This window comes from Papaver somniferum, unplaced genomic scaffold, assembly GCF_003573695.1.
Source record: "Papaver somniferum cultivar HN1 unplaced genomic scaffold, ASM357369v1 unplaced-scaffold_135, whole genome shotgun sequence".
NCBI classification, from domain to species: Eukaryota; Viridiplantae; Streptophyta; class Magnoliopsida; order Ranunculales; family Papaveraceae; genus Papaver; species Papaver somniferum.
This window is the reverse complement of record NW_020622713.1, coordinates 5679331-5695807: the sequence shown is the minus strand read 5'-3', so window position 1 is coordinate 5695807 and position 16477 is coordinate 5679331. Positions and strand designations below refer to the sequence as shown.

The 16477-nt window shown below is 36.4% G+C and overlaps 1 protein-coding gene across 1 annotated transcript; it reads right to left on the bottom strand.

The window, feature by feature from the left end:
* Positions 1 to 15152: 15152 nt before the first annotated feature.
* On the bottom strand, positions 15153 to 16007 carry LOC113334036. Its single transcript, XM_026580386.1, has 2 exons — positions 15605 to 16007; positions 15153 to 15223 (listed from the first exon to the last, which is right to left on the bottom strand). Exons 1-2 carry the CDS (start codon positions 16005 to 16007, stop codon positions 15153 to 15155), a joined length of 474 nt encoding a protein of 157 aa, XP_026436171.1.
* Positions 16008 to 16477: the final 470 nt, after the last annotated feature.

Below are 16477 nucleotides of genomic sequence, written 5' to 3'. Positions count from 1 at the left end.
GAGAAGGTTGATCATGCATTGGTATAGGTTGTGATTCCATCTACAAGAAATGTAACAACATCAATGCAATCACAAATAAGTTCGGTCACATAATAATTTTATCGGGGAAACGAACTCATTGTTCGGTTGGTTAAGCAAGTTGCAAAGCAACCGAACAAATAAAAGGAACCGAGTTCGGTAACATGTGAATTTTATCGCAACAACCGAACTAATAAAAGGAACAGAGTTCGGTTACTTTGTATTTTATGTAGATAACCGAACTAGACATTGGAACTTCAGATTTTTTTTGTTTGTTAAGTTCGATTGGTTATGTTGTTAGGTTCAAGTTTGCGAAACAATCGAACTTATTAAACATAGTTCGGTTAGATAGTTGGTACATGCCGTTTGCGAACCAACCGAACTGTATACACTTAGTTAAACTTTATTTTTACGTAAAATTCGGTTAGTTACGAACCAACCGAACATAACACTGCATCTCAGAACTTCCATTAATGTGGAGTTAGGTAACCTGCGTGTTTGGATAAAGTAACCGAACTACATCTTCAAATGAGTTCGGTTACTTATTCATCTCACAAGGCAACCAAACTACACCTTCAGAACAGTTCGGTTACGTGTTCTTCATATAATGTAACTGAACTGTGCAAAATCCAGTTCAAAAATTTACATTTTTGGGGAAGTTTTTACCGATTCAACATACATTATCTAAGTTTGGAGCATACCTGTTCACCCAAATACTCTTCCTCCGGTTGTGGTTGATAAAATCCATCATTTTCATCTTGAGTTTCATTTTGGAGAAGAATACAATCACCATCTAAGAAATAAGCCAAATCCAGATCATTTTGATGATTAACAAATATTCTATGAGAGGGTGGAGATGAAGAATCAGATGAGTTTTCATCACTTGAATAATCAAAGGGGGTGAATTGGAATTTTTTTTATTTTCCATGTTTTTCTCGTTCATCTTCTCTAACTCTACTCTCACAATAATTCTACTCAACTAATAATAAACCCATCTTTTAATTTAATCTCACTAATTGTTTTTAACAAAATCATTTCACTAATCATAACCTAAATTAATTAAGAGGGTAGATTAGGTATTAAATAAATAACTAGATATGGGGTGACCTAGAATTACTTCTAATTTCTTTACCCAAAATAAAACCATGGTCCCCCAAAAAAACCATGGTCCCCAAAAAATCTTTCTTTATAAGCTTCCCCAAAAAATCGTTCTTTAATAATTATATTGCTCTAAATTTGAGGCCCACCTTCTACATATATTGGCCACCTAATGGTGAAGCTTATAAAGAACGATTTTTTGGGACCATGGTTTTTTTGGGGGACCATGGTTTTATTTTGGGTAAAGACATTAGAAGTAATTCTAGGTCACCCCATATCTAGTTATTTATTTAATACCTAATCTACCCTCTTAATTAATTTAGGTTATGATTAGTGAAATGATTTAGTTAAAAACAATTAGTGAGGTTAAATTAAAAGATGGGTTTATTATTAGTTGAGTAGAATTATTGTGAGAGTAGAGTTAGAGAAGATGAAGGAGAAAAACATGGAAAATAAAAAAAAATTCCAATTCACCCCCTTTGAGTATTCAAGTGATGAGAACTCATCTGATTCTTCATCTCATCCTCTCCTAGAATATTTGTTAATCTTCAAAATGATCCGGATTTGGCTTATTTCTTAGATGGTGATTGTATACTTCCCCAAAATGAAACTCAAGATGAAAATGATGGATTTTATCAACCACAACCGGAGGAAGAGTATTTGGGTGAACATGTATGCTCCAAACTTAGATAATGTATGTTGAATTGGTAAAAACTTCCCCAAAAATGTAAATTTTTGAACTGGATTTTGCACAGTTCGGTTACATTATATGAAGAACACGTAACCGAACTGTTCTGAAGGTGTAGTTCGGTTTCCTTGTGAGATGAATAAGTAACCGAACTCATTTGAAAATGTAGTTCGGTTACTTTATCCAAACACGCAGGTTACCTAACTCCACATTAATGGAAGTTCTGAGATGCAGTGTTATGTTCGGTTGGTTTGCAACTAACCGAACTTTACGTAAAAATAAAGTTTAACTAAGTGTATACAGTTCAGTTGGTTCGCAAACGGCATGTACCAACTATCTAACCGAACTATGTTTAATAAGTTCGATTGTTTCGCAAACTTGAACCTAACAGCATAACCAATCGAACTTAACAAACAAAAAAAATCTGAAGTTCCAGTGTCTAGTTCGTTTATCTACATAAAATACAAAGTAACCGAACTCTGTTCCTTTTATTAGTTCGGTTGTTGCGATAAAATTCACATGTTACCGAACTCGGTTCCTTTTATTTGTTCGGTTGCTTTGCAACTTGCTTAACCAACCGAACAATGAGTTCGGTTTCCCCGATAAAATTATTATGTGACCGAACTTATTTGTAATTGCATTGATGTTGTTACATTTCTTGTAGATGGAATCACAACCTATACCAATGCATGATCAACCTTCTCCGATTGGTATGTTGTTCGAAGATACATCTACTCACTATGCGAATGAGTTGGTATTTGACTTACCTATTGATGCGAATAATTGGGCTAGAGAACATGCCAAGAGAGTCAATTGCGTCTTGGTTTTGAATGGAAAAGAAAGCAACACTCGTTTTGAAATGGTTTGTGAGAGAAGTGGAGATCCCGATGTTAGTCACAAGAGGAAGGGTTATGAGTATAAAGGAAAGATGACGAGGAAGAACACAACGTGCTCAAAGAAAATCAAATGTTCGTTCAAGATAGTATTTAGCAAGAGCAAATTAACGACGAAATGGTTTCTAGCTATGGATAAAGTGGTAGGTCGTCATAACCACCCTCTTCCGGATGATCTTGAAGGGCATGCAATGGCCGCAAGGCTCACTCCTCGAGAAATGGAAAAAATATCCGAGTATAGGAAATTGTATATTCCACCTTCGACAATGCTTCGCTTATTAAAGCAAGATAACCCGGGTAACGTATCATCTTTGTACACCATTTACAATGCAATTGAAACGATTAAAATGAATGAAAGGAAGGATAGAAAAGTAATGCAACAATTATTATTTTTGGCTCAAGAGAAACGCTACGCGGTTCAAAAGAAGGTAGGTCCGGAAGAAGAAATAACTCACCTCTTCATTGCCCATCCGAAGAGTGTTCAATTGGTTCAATCATTCCATGAAGTTCTTATAATGGATTGCACTTACAAGACAAACAAATACGAGATGCCGTTGTTAAACATTGTTGGTCTTACGTCGACGAAGTCACCGTTTACCGTTGCTTTTTGGTTTCTAAAGGACGAGCAAGAACCAAGTTACACTTGGGCGCTACAACAAGTGAAGGCGGTCTACCGAGATGATGAGATCCCCGGGGTTATCGTGACGGACAATCGCGTAGCATTGATGAACGCAATAGAGAAAGTCTTCCCATTAGCACATAATATGATTTGTACATTTCATATATGGTGCAATGTGATGAACAAGCGGATGGAAAAGAGGAATTCGATAAACAATACGCCATAAATCACGCTAAATGGGTTGCCTTCTCCGCGGAATGGGAGGCATTGACTTGGTCTCTCATTGGTCTAGCCCCGAATATCCGGAGGATATAATAACGTATGTGGTGGAGAAATGGTTGGAACCTCACAAAGAGTGCTTCGTTTATGCTTTTACCAAAAACTATAAACACTTTGGGAATCAAGCGACAAGTTTGGTAGAATCGGCTCACCACCGGTTGAAGAAAAATCTCTTTGGATGTGTCGATAATTTTATGGTTGTGTTTAACGCAATGGAGAGTTACTTCAAACGCGATATTGAGAGAATTAAAGAGAAGTTCCAAAAAAGCCACATCATGAAGTACACTAAGATGATAACATCAAGAAAATGGATGACGTTTTTTCCTAGTTAACCGAACCTGCATCTGGATGTTTTGGCATGTTTTCGTTTTTGTTCAACCCCTGAGTTCGGTTACACTACACATTTGCGATAAAACCGAACGCTGAGTTCGGTTACACCGTATTTTTTTGTAGGTCACCGAACTATTCAGTTCGGTGACATGCCGTTTTTTACTTGTTAAACAAACCTGACTCTGGATGTTTTGGCATGTTTTCGTTTTTGTTCAACCCTTGAGTTCGGTTACACTGGACATTTGCGATATAACCGAACACTGAGTTCGGTTACACTGTAAATTTGCGATCAAACCGAACTACTTGTGTTGAATCCAAAATTTTAATTTAAGCATGACTGTAACAACAACAACATAAGACAAAATTATGAAATTCATTTAGTAATCCATATAACTAAATGTTGGAAGCAAACATAAGAAAACAAACTACCAAATCCGCAAAACAAAAGTCTTCCGAACATAAGGAAACAAACTACCAAATCCGCAATAAAAAAGTCTTCCAAACATAAGAAAACAAACTACTAATTGTTGCGATCACTCATTTACCACGACTACTACGAGAAACTTTTCTACTCTTGCGTTTAGGAGCTTTAGGTCGTCCTTCGTCACTAGGAGTGTCATCTCCACTGCTTTGTTGTTGAACCATCAGACTTGAACCTTCCCCTTGTTGGCGACTCCTTTTCAACGGCATGGTATGGCTTGGATCAACCTGGCTTGTATCGACAAGTTCGGGATTAAAAACATTAGTTATTTGGTTGTAGAGGTCTGTTTGTTCTCGAGTGTCCATTGGCTCTCCACTCTGGATTTTTTCCATCAATTTCTTCAAAAATTTAGCACTTTCCTTCACCTTTTCTCATCAAAAACATAAGTTACTATTATTTTTCAATACTTTATAACATTTTGAAAAACAAAAATAAGAGTAAATATCTTACCGCCGAATTCCACAAGCTCAAGGCCTCATCACCACACATAGGGGTAGGCTTCATAATCTTCTGAACCTCTTTCTCCATTGCCGTCGCTTTTGCTTTATCAGCACGGGCTTGTTGGACATTGTTTATTACCCGAGGATGAGAAAAATGTTCATACCATTCCATATATCCATCGTCAGCGGCATTTGGCTCATCAAACGAATCTTGTAACTCTTCGACTGGAACAAGATAATCCCCAAAGTTCTTCCAATGGTCCACTGATGGAGCGGGATTGTATTTGGGGATGAAATTTTTCTCGCTGTTCTTAGTTCCGGCCTTCTTTACCTTGAAGTTTTACACTTGTGGGACACTTTGGACACAAGAAAGTTGTCTAAGTACTCTTCGAGGATTATACATTGTACAACCCCCAGGATGAAACAACGGTCCATTATAACCCGCAACAGGTGAGAAATCAATAACGTCAACATCCTCCTCGTCTTCATCTGATGCAATGATGTAAGGATGGAAAACCACATCTTCCACTGTTAACTTATCCAATGTCTCCCTCAACTCCAACACCTTTTTTCCTTATTCTTTTCCTGTGAGTTCAAAAATTCATATTTACCATATGTAGGCTTTCCATAAGGCCAAGGAGTGCGAGCATTAGATAATTGCAGTTTAGGGAAGTGGTCGTACACCCAAACCTATGAGAAGAGGCAAAAAATAATACATTCGCAATATGATTAGTAACAATACACATTTATTAACTTATGTATTCAAACACACAAACGATAATTTAACGGGGTACCTGAACAAGGGTGGATAAGCCTCCAAAATATAGACTCCTAAGCCTCGAAGCTTTTCTGAGTTCCACTTGAACGAACGTAAGAACCGCAATGCCCCAAGAGTAGTCGTTCACCTCATCCAAGGGGTCCAATAGCTGGAGGTAATGAGCATTTACCACGTGGCCTGAAGTGTCAGGGAAGAAGATGTTTCTAAGTTGATATAACAAATAAGCAGTCAAATGGTGCTTAGTCTTCTCCTATCTCATCACCAACTTTCCTTGAGCAACCAAATCTTTCGTCCATGAAAACTCATCAAACAAGGTTTTGAGCTTGATCTTTTTCAATTTCTTCTTGTACGTGCGGTCTTCCTCAAAGTAATTATACTCTTCACCTTCCTTAGGATCTTTGTTAGCTCGCCTAAACTCACATTGTGCCTTTTTATCGCTCCATCCTAGACACCTTTCGACTAGTTTTTCAAGAACTTCATAACTCATCGAGGGATCGTAGCCATCTCGAACACTTGTTCATATAATTGGTAGGGCTGTGATTCTAAAACAATCATCCGGAGTTATTGCCATCTCACCAAAAGGTAGATGAAAGGTATCCGTTTCTGGATAAGCCCTCTCGGCAAATGCAGTAATAGTGACAGCATCAAATTTTTGGTGCGCATGTTGTATCTTGTTCCATAGTACACAATCAAATACCGCCAGGCGGACCTCATCACACTCATTTTCTATATTCCATACCTTGTTCTTTTGACGTTTCAAAACACGAACAACATTTTTATGATCCTAAAAAAACGACATCATATCTTATATACTAATATATATATAAAAGAACAATATATGTCAAAATATAATAAAATGACTGAGAAATCTAAATCTTGATGGTTAAGATTGAACCATACCTTTGTTGCAAAGATCTTGGCAGCCCATGAGTTTTGTAGCCCATCAATACCTTCCTGCCATCTCTTGGAGTACCATATGTTGGATTCTTTGGCGGCAAACACAAATCCCTATGAGGAATGTACTAATATCTAGCACAATTCTTTTTAGGCGTCTTTATAGGTCTCTTTACCACTATGTCTGCTTGTTCCTCTTCTTCTTCCTCTTCATCCGAGCCCTCCTATGATTCATCATCATCCTTATCTCCATCCTTGTCTCCGCCTTCCTCATCTTTTTCACCATCATCATCGCCACCCTCATTTCCTCCTCCTTGAGCTAGTTCATCTTCTCCACCTTTATTATGTTCTTGACTGCTTATCTCTTCCACTATCTCTTCATTAACTTGTTGGAATATGTTGTCAACATTATATCTATTGACACCATCTTGGATGACAATACCCGGTAATGACCCACCTCCATATTTAGCAGATTTGGTTCCACGCTTATGGGCACCTAAGTTCTTTGGGCCTCTAGGCGTGGGAGTTCTCAAATCTTCCGGTAATGGTTGGTTAGATTTCTTACCTTTGCCATTAAACAAAAAAACAAAAGAAATAAGGAATAATTCACGAAAAAAAAAACAACTCAAGAAAAAAAATCGTGTTCCAGGGTAGAGTTCGGTTACTCAATTATTTTTCGAGAAAACCGAACTCCACATATATATGTAAATAGCCAAGAGTTTGGTTTGTCAAAGTTTTTTGCGAACAAACCGAACATATTGGAACAAGTTTGGTTATATGGGTACTAAACATATAGGTAAAAAAAGAACAGTTCGATTACATGGCCATTTGTTTTTTTTGTAATAAGGGTACAGTTCGGTTACATGGCAGTTTTAAACATTTATGCGAAACAACCGAACAAAGGTGCTAGAGTTCGGTAGTGTGGGTACTAGAAATTTTGGGAAAAATCAAACAGTTCGGTTACATAGATTTTTTTCCTATTTTTGGTAATATGGCTATAGTTCGGTTACATGGCAGTTCAACAATTTTTTTTGCGAAACAACCGAACTCACGAGTTCGGTAACCTAGTTTTCAATCCTATAAAACCGAACTGTTTTTCGTGTTCTTCGTTTCATGGAGTTCGGTTAAGAAACTAGGGCAACAATAAAAGACGCTATAACCGAACTAAACACTGTAACTTCAATTTGAACCCTATTTTGATGATTTCTAATCAATTGAATCGATGAAAATCAAATTAAAAGAAATGGGTTTCTCGGGAAATACCTGCGAATCGGTCCCATGGAAGAATCAGGATTCTTACTGCGTCTATTATACTGGATTATGGATTCACTTGGCTCTTCCACTTCTTTATGAATCTCAAAATCACTTGGCTGATTTGCTAGATGTCCTAATGGGGGACCTGTTCCTGGGAGTCTTTTGGTTTTCTTGCGAAGAACCATTCTTATAGTCGATTGATTAATCGACGATGAAAATTTTATGAAACGACAATTAATCGATGAAGATGACGTTGAAATGGGGAAGAATAGAAGAACAAGAGGGAGAATAGTTTTCTCCTCAAAACTGTTTTCTTTTTTTCCTTTTTTGGGTGCGGCTAGGTTTAGTTTAGGTTTTGAATTAGGTTTAGTTTAGGTTTTTTTTTAGATTAAATTAGAGGCAGTTATTAAGTTAGGGTTAACTTTAATTAGGGTAAGGGCCAAATTAGTAATCTCATGATTTTAGGACATCCCTTAAAATTTTAGGGTAGGTGGCCTAATAGGACCATGGTCCCTAAAAAATCGTTCTTATTAAAGGACACGCAAGATTGAAATGGAAAAAAGCTCAGAGTGATGGCAAAACCTCCATTGAACAAGTTTTAAGTTATTTCACTACGCCTCAATCCACTCACAATCAAATCCAGAGACAGTATTGTTGGAACAAAGGACACTCAAAAGGTAACTACTATACAGCTCGGAATTCTCTTTACGTTCCATCCTTTTAACATTGTCATATTATCCAAGATAGCCTGGACATTGCTGACAGAACCCAATGATATGGGTAATGGTTATGAGAGCAATATGGTTCTACAACAAAGACCGAGTCACGCTCTGCAACTCGGCGACGGAATCGGGGAAAAAAAGTTTTCTCGATCTTAGTTTTGCAGTAAGTCAATCGCACTAATTCAGGTGAGATTCTGATAAATTGATACTCATTAATTCTTCAGGTGATTCAAATACTCTATAATGATTGCTTTTAGTATGGAAATCTGAATTAAATATGTCAGAAAATTCAAAGTTTCAGTCGGATTTTGAGATGGCAAGAAATCTCAGATCTGAAAATATTTCTGTTCCACAAAATGTTTCTGCTACAGTTTTTATTTCTGATGTGGTAATTGATGAAAGTTTAGTGGAGTGGAAGTTCAGCTTAATTGGTAGATTGGATTTGGTAAAATTAAAATTAGCAGTTGCTGAAGTAAACTTAAGAAATCAATGGAAGCTCAAGGGTAGTTGTCAAATCATTCCAATAGGCAGAGGTGTCTTTATTATCAAATTATAAAATAGTGAGGATATGAAACATATTTATGAAGGTTTTTGGGAGGTTGAATCTCAAGTTCTAAGGCTCAGATACTGGGAACGTGATTTTAAACCAGAATTGCAAAAAACTTCATCTGCTTTTTTATGGGTAGTATTTCCAGGTTTATGCATTGAGTATTGGAAGGAGAACATTATTATAACAATGGGAAGTGCAATTGGAAGGCCAATAAGGGTTTATGAAACAACTTTGAAAAAAGAAGTTGGATATTATGCTAGCATTTTGGTTGAAATTGATTTAGCTAAGGCAATTCCTAACAATGTTTGGATTGAAACTAAATATGGGAAGTTTGAACAAGAGGTTAGAGTCCCAAAAGTTCCTAAGATCTGTAATCATTGCAAAATGATTGGGCATTATGTTTCCGAATGTAGAAGCAAGATAAGAGAACAATCTCAGAAGGAAAAACCACAAAGCTCTCAACAACAATGGAGATATACTCCTAAGAAAAATACACAGCAAGCTTCTGTGGGTTTTGATATCTGTCCACCTCCTCTGCAGGACAATAGCTCACATTTAGAAGAACATATAACACAGGATGGAAAAGACAATGGTACAATGGTTCCATTTTGTGGACAAAATGAGAACTCTACAACAGATACAGCTGGTTTTACTGGTGCTTTGGATTCTACTCAAGATTTTCCCTGTTTGTCTGTTGAGAAATTGTTGGAAGTGGGTAATAGCATTCCATCTATACATCCTGTCACTCCAATAACAGTTGAAGAATCAGTTGAGGAAATTACTGCTCAAGTTCTATCAAATATTAATGATGCCAAGGATAATGGAGAATGGAAAGATGTATCTGGCAAGGCTTCTAAGGAAAGGAAATTTAATATTCATACAATAGAAGTAGCAGGGGGTAATAATTTTGCATCTCCAAGTAAATTTAATGTTTTAATTAAAGTTGTTGGAAAACAGGAACAAAATTTCCCTAAAATTATTAGTAAGCCTACAAAAGGTAAAGTACAGAAAGTTGCTCCTAATGTTGTTACTAGAAAACAAGCACATATTTCAGTTAATAATAGTAGTGGTGTGGGGAGTTCTAATACTTCTCAAACTTCAGTTTCTCTATGAGAGTAGCCTACTGGAATGTCAGAGGTTTGAGAAGAGCTCAAGCCAAAGACAAATTTAGGAGTTTAGTACAACAATTCAGTCCTTCTGTTTTATGGGTAACAAAACCTAAAGTAAAGATGTCAAATAGTATTTTAAAACAGTTGAAGCTACCTGGGATGTGTCAGATGATTATTCATAATTCAAATGATTCAGTAAGGATAATATTTGGTTATTTTGGCATTCTTCTTTATATGTTCCTTCAGTAATTTCTTCTACAAGACAGATCATCACAGTACTAGTTGGAGATGTTTTAGTTACTGGCATTCATATTGCTTGCCTTACAATTGATAGCAGAATTTTATGGGAGGAGCTTTTAAATATAAATGGAAGGAATCTACCTTGGATGATTTTAGGAGATCTTAATGTTGTACTATCTTGTGAAGAAAAGAAAGGTGGAAGACCTCCTCTTAGAGTAGCAATGCAAGATTTCAGAGATTGTTTGGAGTCATGCATTTTAATTCAAGTACCTAGAACTGGAAGTAAATTCTCATGGTGCAATAACAGAGTGGGGAAGAAGAGAATACTGTGTGACTTGGAAAAAGCTATTTACAATTTAAAATGGCTGGAGAAATTTGATGCTTGGAGTTACAAAGTGGGAGTTAGAGGCACTTCAGATCATGGAGCATTATTGGGAGGGGTTACTCAAAGTGCCAAACCAAAAAACATTCCTTTTAGATACCAATCAGTTTGGACCACTCATCCTAATTTTCTAAATGTTATACATGAGTCATGGGAGGATGATTGTGAAGGAAATCCAGCATTTTGTTTTATCAGTAAATTGAAAAGGTTGAAATTTATTCTTAAGAAATGGAATTGGGAGGTTTTTGGTGATCTAAGAATCAAAGTTAAAACCACATAGGAGGTTGTTCTTGCTTCTTCATTGGAATCAGATGATGATCTTGAGAACATTGTTCTATTAGATAAACTAGTAACTGCAAGGGGGTGCATGAATTGGCAGCTCAGTAGTATAATGAATTAATGAGAAGTAAATCAAGAGCAAAGTGGATGCAGGAGGGTGGAGCAAACAATGCTTTTTTCCATGCAAACCTAAGAATTAGAAAAGCACAGAATAATATAAATGAATTGGAAAATGCAGATGGCAATCTAGTTATCACTCAAGACCAAATTGCTAATACTCTTGTGACTTATTATAAGAAGAAATTTGAAGAGAATCAAGTGGAGTTTGTGGAAGAGTTATTTGAGGCTATACCAAAAATTTTAACTGATGAGGATTTTTTTTTCTAGATGTTATTCCTAGTCAAATGGAAATTAAGGATGCAGTTTTTGGAATGGATGCAAACAGTGCTCCTGGGCCAGATGGATTCCCTGGTAGTTTTTATAGATTTGCATGGTCAGTGGTGGGGACTGAGTTAGTGGAAGCTATACAGTACTGCTGGAGAAACAGATTCATACCCGAAGGCTTTAATTCTAACTTCTTATTTCTCTTGCCAAAATTTCAAGGAGCCAAAAGAGCAGAAAATTTCAGACTTATTGGCTTAGCCAACTTCAATTTCAAAGTTATCACAAGAATCATTACTACTAGAATTAGCACTATGATTGGCTGAATGATTTCTATACAACAAGGTGCACTTATCAAAGGAAGGAATATTCATGAAAAAATTGTTTTAGCATATGAACTTGTGAATGAGATAAATGTTAAAAGAAGGGGAGGCAATGTTGGGCTCAAAATTGATATTACACAAGCATATGACTCATTGAGCTGGAGATTTTTGTTTGAAGTTTTGAGAAGATTTGGTTTCTCTGAAATTGGTATTCAATGGCTCCAAAAAAAATTTGAGTCTGCAAGAATTTCTGTTCTTATAAATGGTGGACCTTGTGGCTTCTTTGGAGTAGGGAGAGGACTGAGACAAGGTGATCCTCTATCACCAATCATGTTTGTCATAGCAGAGGAGGTTTTAAGTAAAAATATTTCAAAATTGGTGAATAGGGGTGGATGCCAACCAACTCATCTGATGTTTGCAGATGATATTTTTATCTTCAGTAATGGCCACAAAAAGACTTTAGAGTGCTTAAATGATTTGCTATTCAAATATCAAAATTCATCAGGCCAAGAAGTCAATAAAGCTAAAAGCAAGTGTTTTGTGGGGGGTGTATCAATTTCAAGACAAAACAATATTGCAGAACAAATGCAGATGGAACTATCTTCATTCCCTGATAAGTATTTGGGGGTTATTCTTAATCAAGGAAGAGTCAAGTCTCACCAAGTATGAGGGATTTTTGAAATGATGCAAAAAAATGTTAGCTGTATGGATGGGGAAGTTACTAACTTTCTCTGCAAGATTAACATTAGTGAAATTTGTTTTATGCAGCATACCCATTTACCACATGTAAGTGTATAAGTGGCCTAAGAATGTAATTCAAGCATGTGAAAGAATTATCAGAAATTTCTTATGGTCAGGTGATCCTTCAATGTCAAATGGGATGAAGTTAATTCTCCAGTAGAAGAAGGAGGGTTAGGATTGAGGAGACTTGAAGCTATAAATAAAGCTCTACTAATGAAGCTACTTTGGAAAATTGAGACTGAAGATGTGGAGTGGACTTTGTTTATGAGAGCTAAACACAAAGACAAGAATGGGGACTGAATTAAATATTATAAACAGTCTACAATTTGGGCTGGTCATAAATGGGTTATTTCTGAGGTACAAGAAGGGAGCAAATGGATTGTTGGTGATGGGGAAAACATCTCAGTATGGAGAGATAAATGGATAAAGGACTATGCTCTGATTGAGAGACATCCTGGGGATGAGTATATAGTACAAAATGGTACAATGAGAGTAAAGGATCTAATTCATAATGGTGAATGGTGTGTCCCTGAAGAAATGTTACAATACTTTGATGCTAGTGAATTACCAACTCTAGTGGGTGGAAATGATACAAAAATTTGGGCCAAGGATAAAGAAGGTAAATTTACAGTGGCAAATGCAGCTCAGATGATAAGGAGGAAGTATCCTGTAAAAACTTGGGCTCACCAGGTATGGCAACCCTGCATTCGCCCTTACACTTCTACAAACTTATGAAAGATTTTGAGAGGTGCCTGTGTAACTGAGGAATCAGTAAGGAAAAAAGATTTTTCAACAGTATCCAAATTTTATTTGTGTCGTAAGGCTCAAGACACCATGGAACATATTCTTTGGCATTGTACTTTTAGTGAAACTGTATGGCACTGGTTGTGTGGGATTTTTCAATGCTCTTGTCCTCAAAGTTTTGAGGAAATTCTGAACTTTGCAAAAAAGGAAAAGTCCAGTTGTTAAAGAAGTGTGGTTCATATGTGCTTTCAATGTGATGGTTGAATTGTGGTTCACAAGAAATTTTGTGATTTATGAACATGCAACTCCATCTGTGGATAAAATGAAAATGAGAATCAATAGATGTGCAAAGGAAGGAATCTTCAGAATGAAGGGTAAGATGTGGGGTACTATGTTTGATCTGCATATAATGCTTCAATTTGGCATCTCAGGGGTGAAAACACAGACTTTCAGAGTGAAGCAATGTTTCTTTACACTTCCTAAGCTGAATTAAACACTAATTTGTTGTGATGGGGCTTCTAAGGGTAATCCAGGAATGGCAGAAATTGGCTTTATTGCCAGAAACCATTATGGTGATTGTATGGGTGCAGCTTCAGGGGGTCTGGGAATTGCCACAAATTACTTGGCAAAGGTGATGGCTCTGGTAATTGCAGGTGAGTGGGCTGTAACAAAAAAATTGGTTGATGTGTGATTCAGTTTGGACTCTAAGGCTGTGATCATGGCATTCTTAAATGAGAAAGTACCTTGGATAGTGAAGAACAGATGGATCAAAATTAGAAGAGCTATTCCTGAAATCACATTTAGACACTCATATAGAGAGATCAACTTCTCTGCTGATAAAATGGCCAAGAGGGGAGTACTACTGAGCAGAGGTGAAGTGCATTACTTTGAAGAAAATCCTCATTTCTGGGCAGACTTGAAAATGAAGATGATATTTACTTTAGATTTTAAAGAATGGTTTCATCGGTTAGCTGCTTTGCCTTGGCTATCTTGGTATTCTTTGTAAAAATGATGGGCTTAACATGATGGGCTCATAGTTAGATTCATTTTTGTTGCTTATTGAGTTTTATGCCTGGAAAATGTGTGGGCTTTCTGTAACTTGTAAATGAAAAGATTTAGTAATAAAATTTCATGATTAAGCAAAAAAAAATTTCTGCAACAAAGACAATATAACTAGAAGCAAAGTTATATGGTCAGCTACCTAGAAGCAAAGTTAAAATATTATCCGGTAATTTTACGGTTTTGTTTCGTTTTCACCTACAATTATGAATGGTGAACCAGACACGATAAGGGCATCACAACATTGTCTAATAGGGCCAGATCACAGATACTCGAGAATTCATAAACAACTAGGCATGTTTCTAATCCAGATTATAACCAAATGCAAAATCTGTTGTAGTATAATCCAGTCTATGATGAATGTCTGAAAATCTCTATGATTAGTGGCGGGATCATAATGTCCCATCGAATCAGAAAATAAACACATCCGTCTCTAAAACAAAAGTCGGGATAATTGGTTTTACAAAGAAAAAGTAAAAAAGCAATCGTCAGTTCAATATAACTGTATGTGCTTCACCATTAGGTGGTCAGTACATGTAAAAAAACATTATATATAACTAAACATGTATTTAAGAACATTCTTAAAAGGCGGGCCATGCATTAGGAGCATTGTAGAACACAAAACAAGATTCAGATAGGCAAAGGGGTAGGAGAGATACGCATTCAAGAGATGACAATGCCAACCATTCAACAGTGTTGGAAACACACTGACTATCCCACCTAAAGATACCAATACCGACAGGATGATGAGTATGCTTCTAGTGACATGGTGCGCCTTTCAATATCCTCTGTTACACCTAAGTTTTAATTTTTTTTTACTTTTAAACGCATCTCTACATGTTGATGATATCTAAGGTGCCCTATCAGATGATGAGTATGCTTCTAGTGACAGGGTGCGGCTTTCAATATCCTCTGTTACACCTAAGTTTTTAAAAAAAATTTACTTTTAAACGCATCTTTACATGTTGATGATATCTAAGGTGCCCTATCAGGTGATCTTTTGTTTCCAGAGATTGAGTTATTTCAGTCAATTGTAAGTAGCATATTCCGAACAAGTAAAATATTACTCGAAATCAAATCATACGAAGAAAGCGCCAAATGAAAAGATATGTAAGATAAATAACCTAATAACTCATTTCTATTTGACTTACTTTTCATTATAAGCTAAAGTGGTGTTATAGTTGCAAACAAAAACATATAACAACTGAGATAATAAGAAAATGCATTGAAAATTTTACCTCAACCGTTGTCTCTCGAGATTCTTCACGATCCCGTCTCTAATTTGTTTCTCCATATACTTACCAGAGTTAAGGGAGACTATGCTCTCAACATAACTCTCTGGATTATCATCCATAATAATATCATGGACCACCACTGACTTAACTCTTTCAGTTGGTGGATCATATAAAAGTAACTCCGAGCAAAAAAAATCTACTAAAATTTCTCCATTGTCAAAACACCATAGTGGTTTCCAATATGGATCTGAGAACCAGCGGCATGGAGGTCGTTCGGTTGTGATTATGTCACATTTTCTGATACAAGATTCCCTTACTCCATACTGCTGCATCACCCACACACCACTTCTAACTAAACCCCAAACAAAAGCTACACAAATGTTGTCTCCCCACACTCCCAAATTTGCATATATTTCCCCATCATAATATGTAGGCGGCATAACATTTTCAGGTAATGGAATATCAACCATTGTCTCTGAGAATTGATATATTCTCATAGTATTAAAGAAACGAGAATTGCAGAGAGAAAGATGAAGAAGAAGACTTATTATTACACAATTATTGTGTCTGAGAAAAACAGATGAATTGAATACAAAGGAAAACACACATATTTAATGTGTCTGAAAATAAAGACTATTGACTTCTATAGTCAAAGTCAATTAACTTGACTTTGACAATCCTATTATTCCTAATAGCCCCCCTCAAACTGATAATGACAGACACTTATCAGTTTGAAGAACAAACATAAAACCAGTGTATCTTACAGAAAAGAAACAGATTTGTTAGACAAAACAATAGCAGTATTTGTAATATAGTTGTCAGACACAACAAACTGACACTTTGCAGAGGAATTATCCTTATCAATAGCAGCAGAAGAAAAAGAAGTATAAGTAATAGCAGCAGTTGATGAAGTAGAACCAATTTCTGAAGTATCAGCATC

What these genes read in the sequence shown, in the direction of transcription:
- LOC113334036 (XM_026580386.1), bottom strand. Translation starts at nt 16,007, where the DNA reads ATGGTTGATATTCCATTACCTGAAAATGTTATGCCGCCTACATATTAT. An exon ending in CATAGTCTCCCTTAACTCTG is followed by an intron (nt 15,224 to 15,604) that starts GTAAGTATATGG and finishes TTAAAAACTTAG; the next exon opens with GTGTAACAGAGGATATTGAA.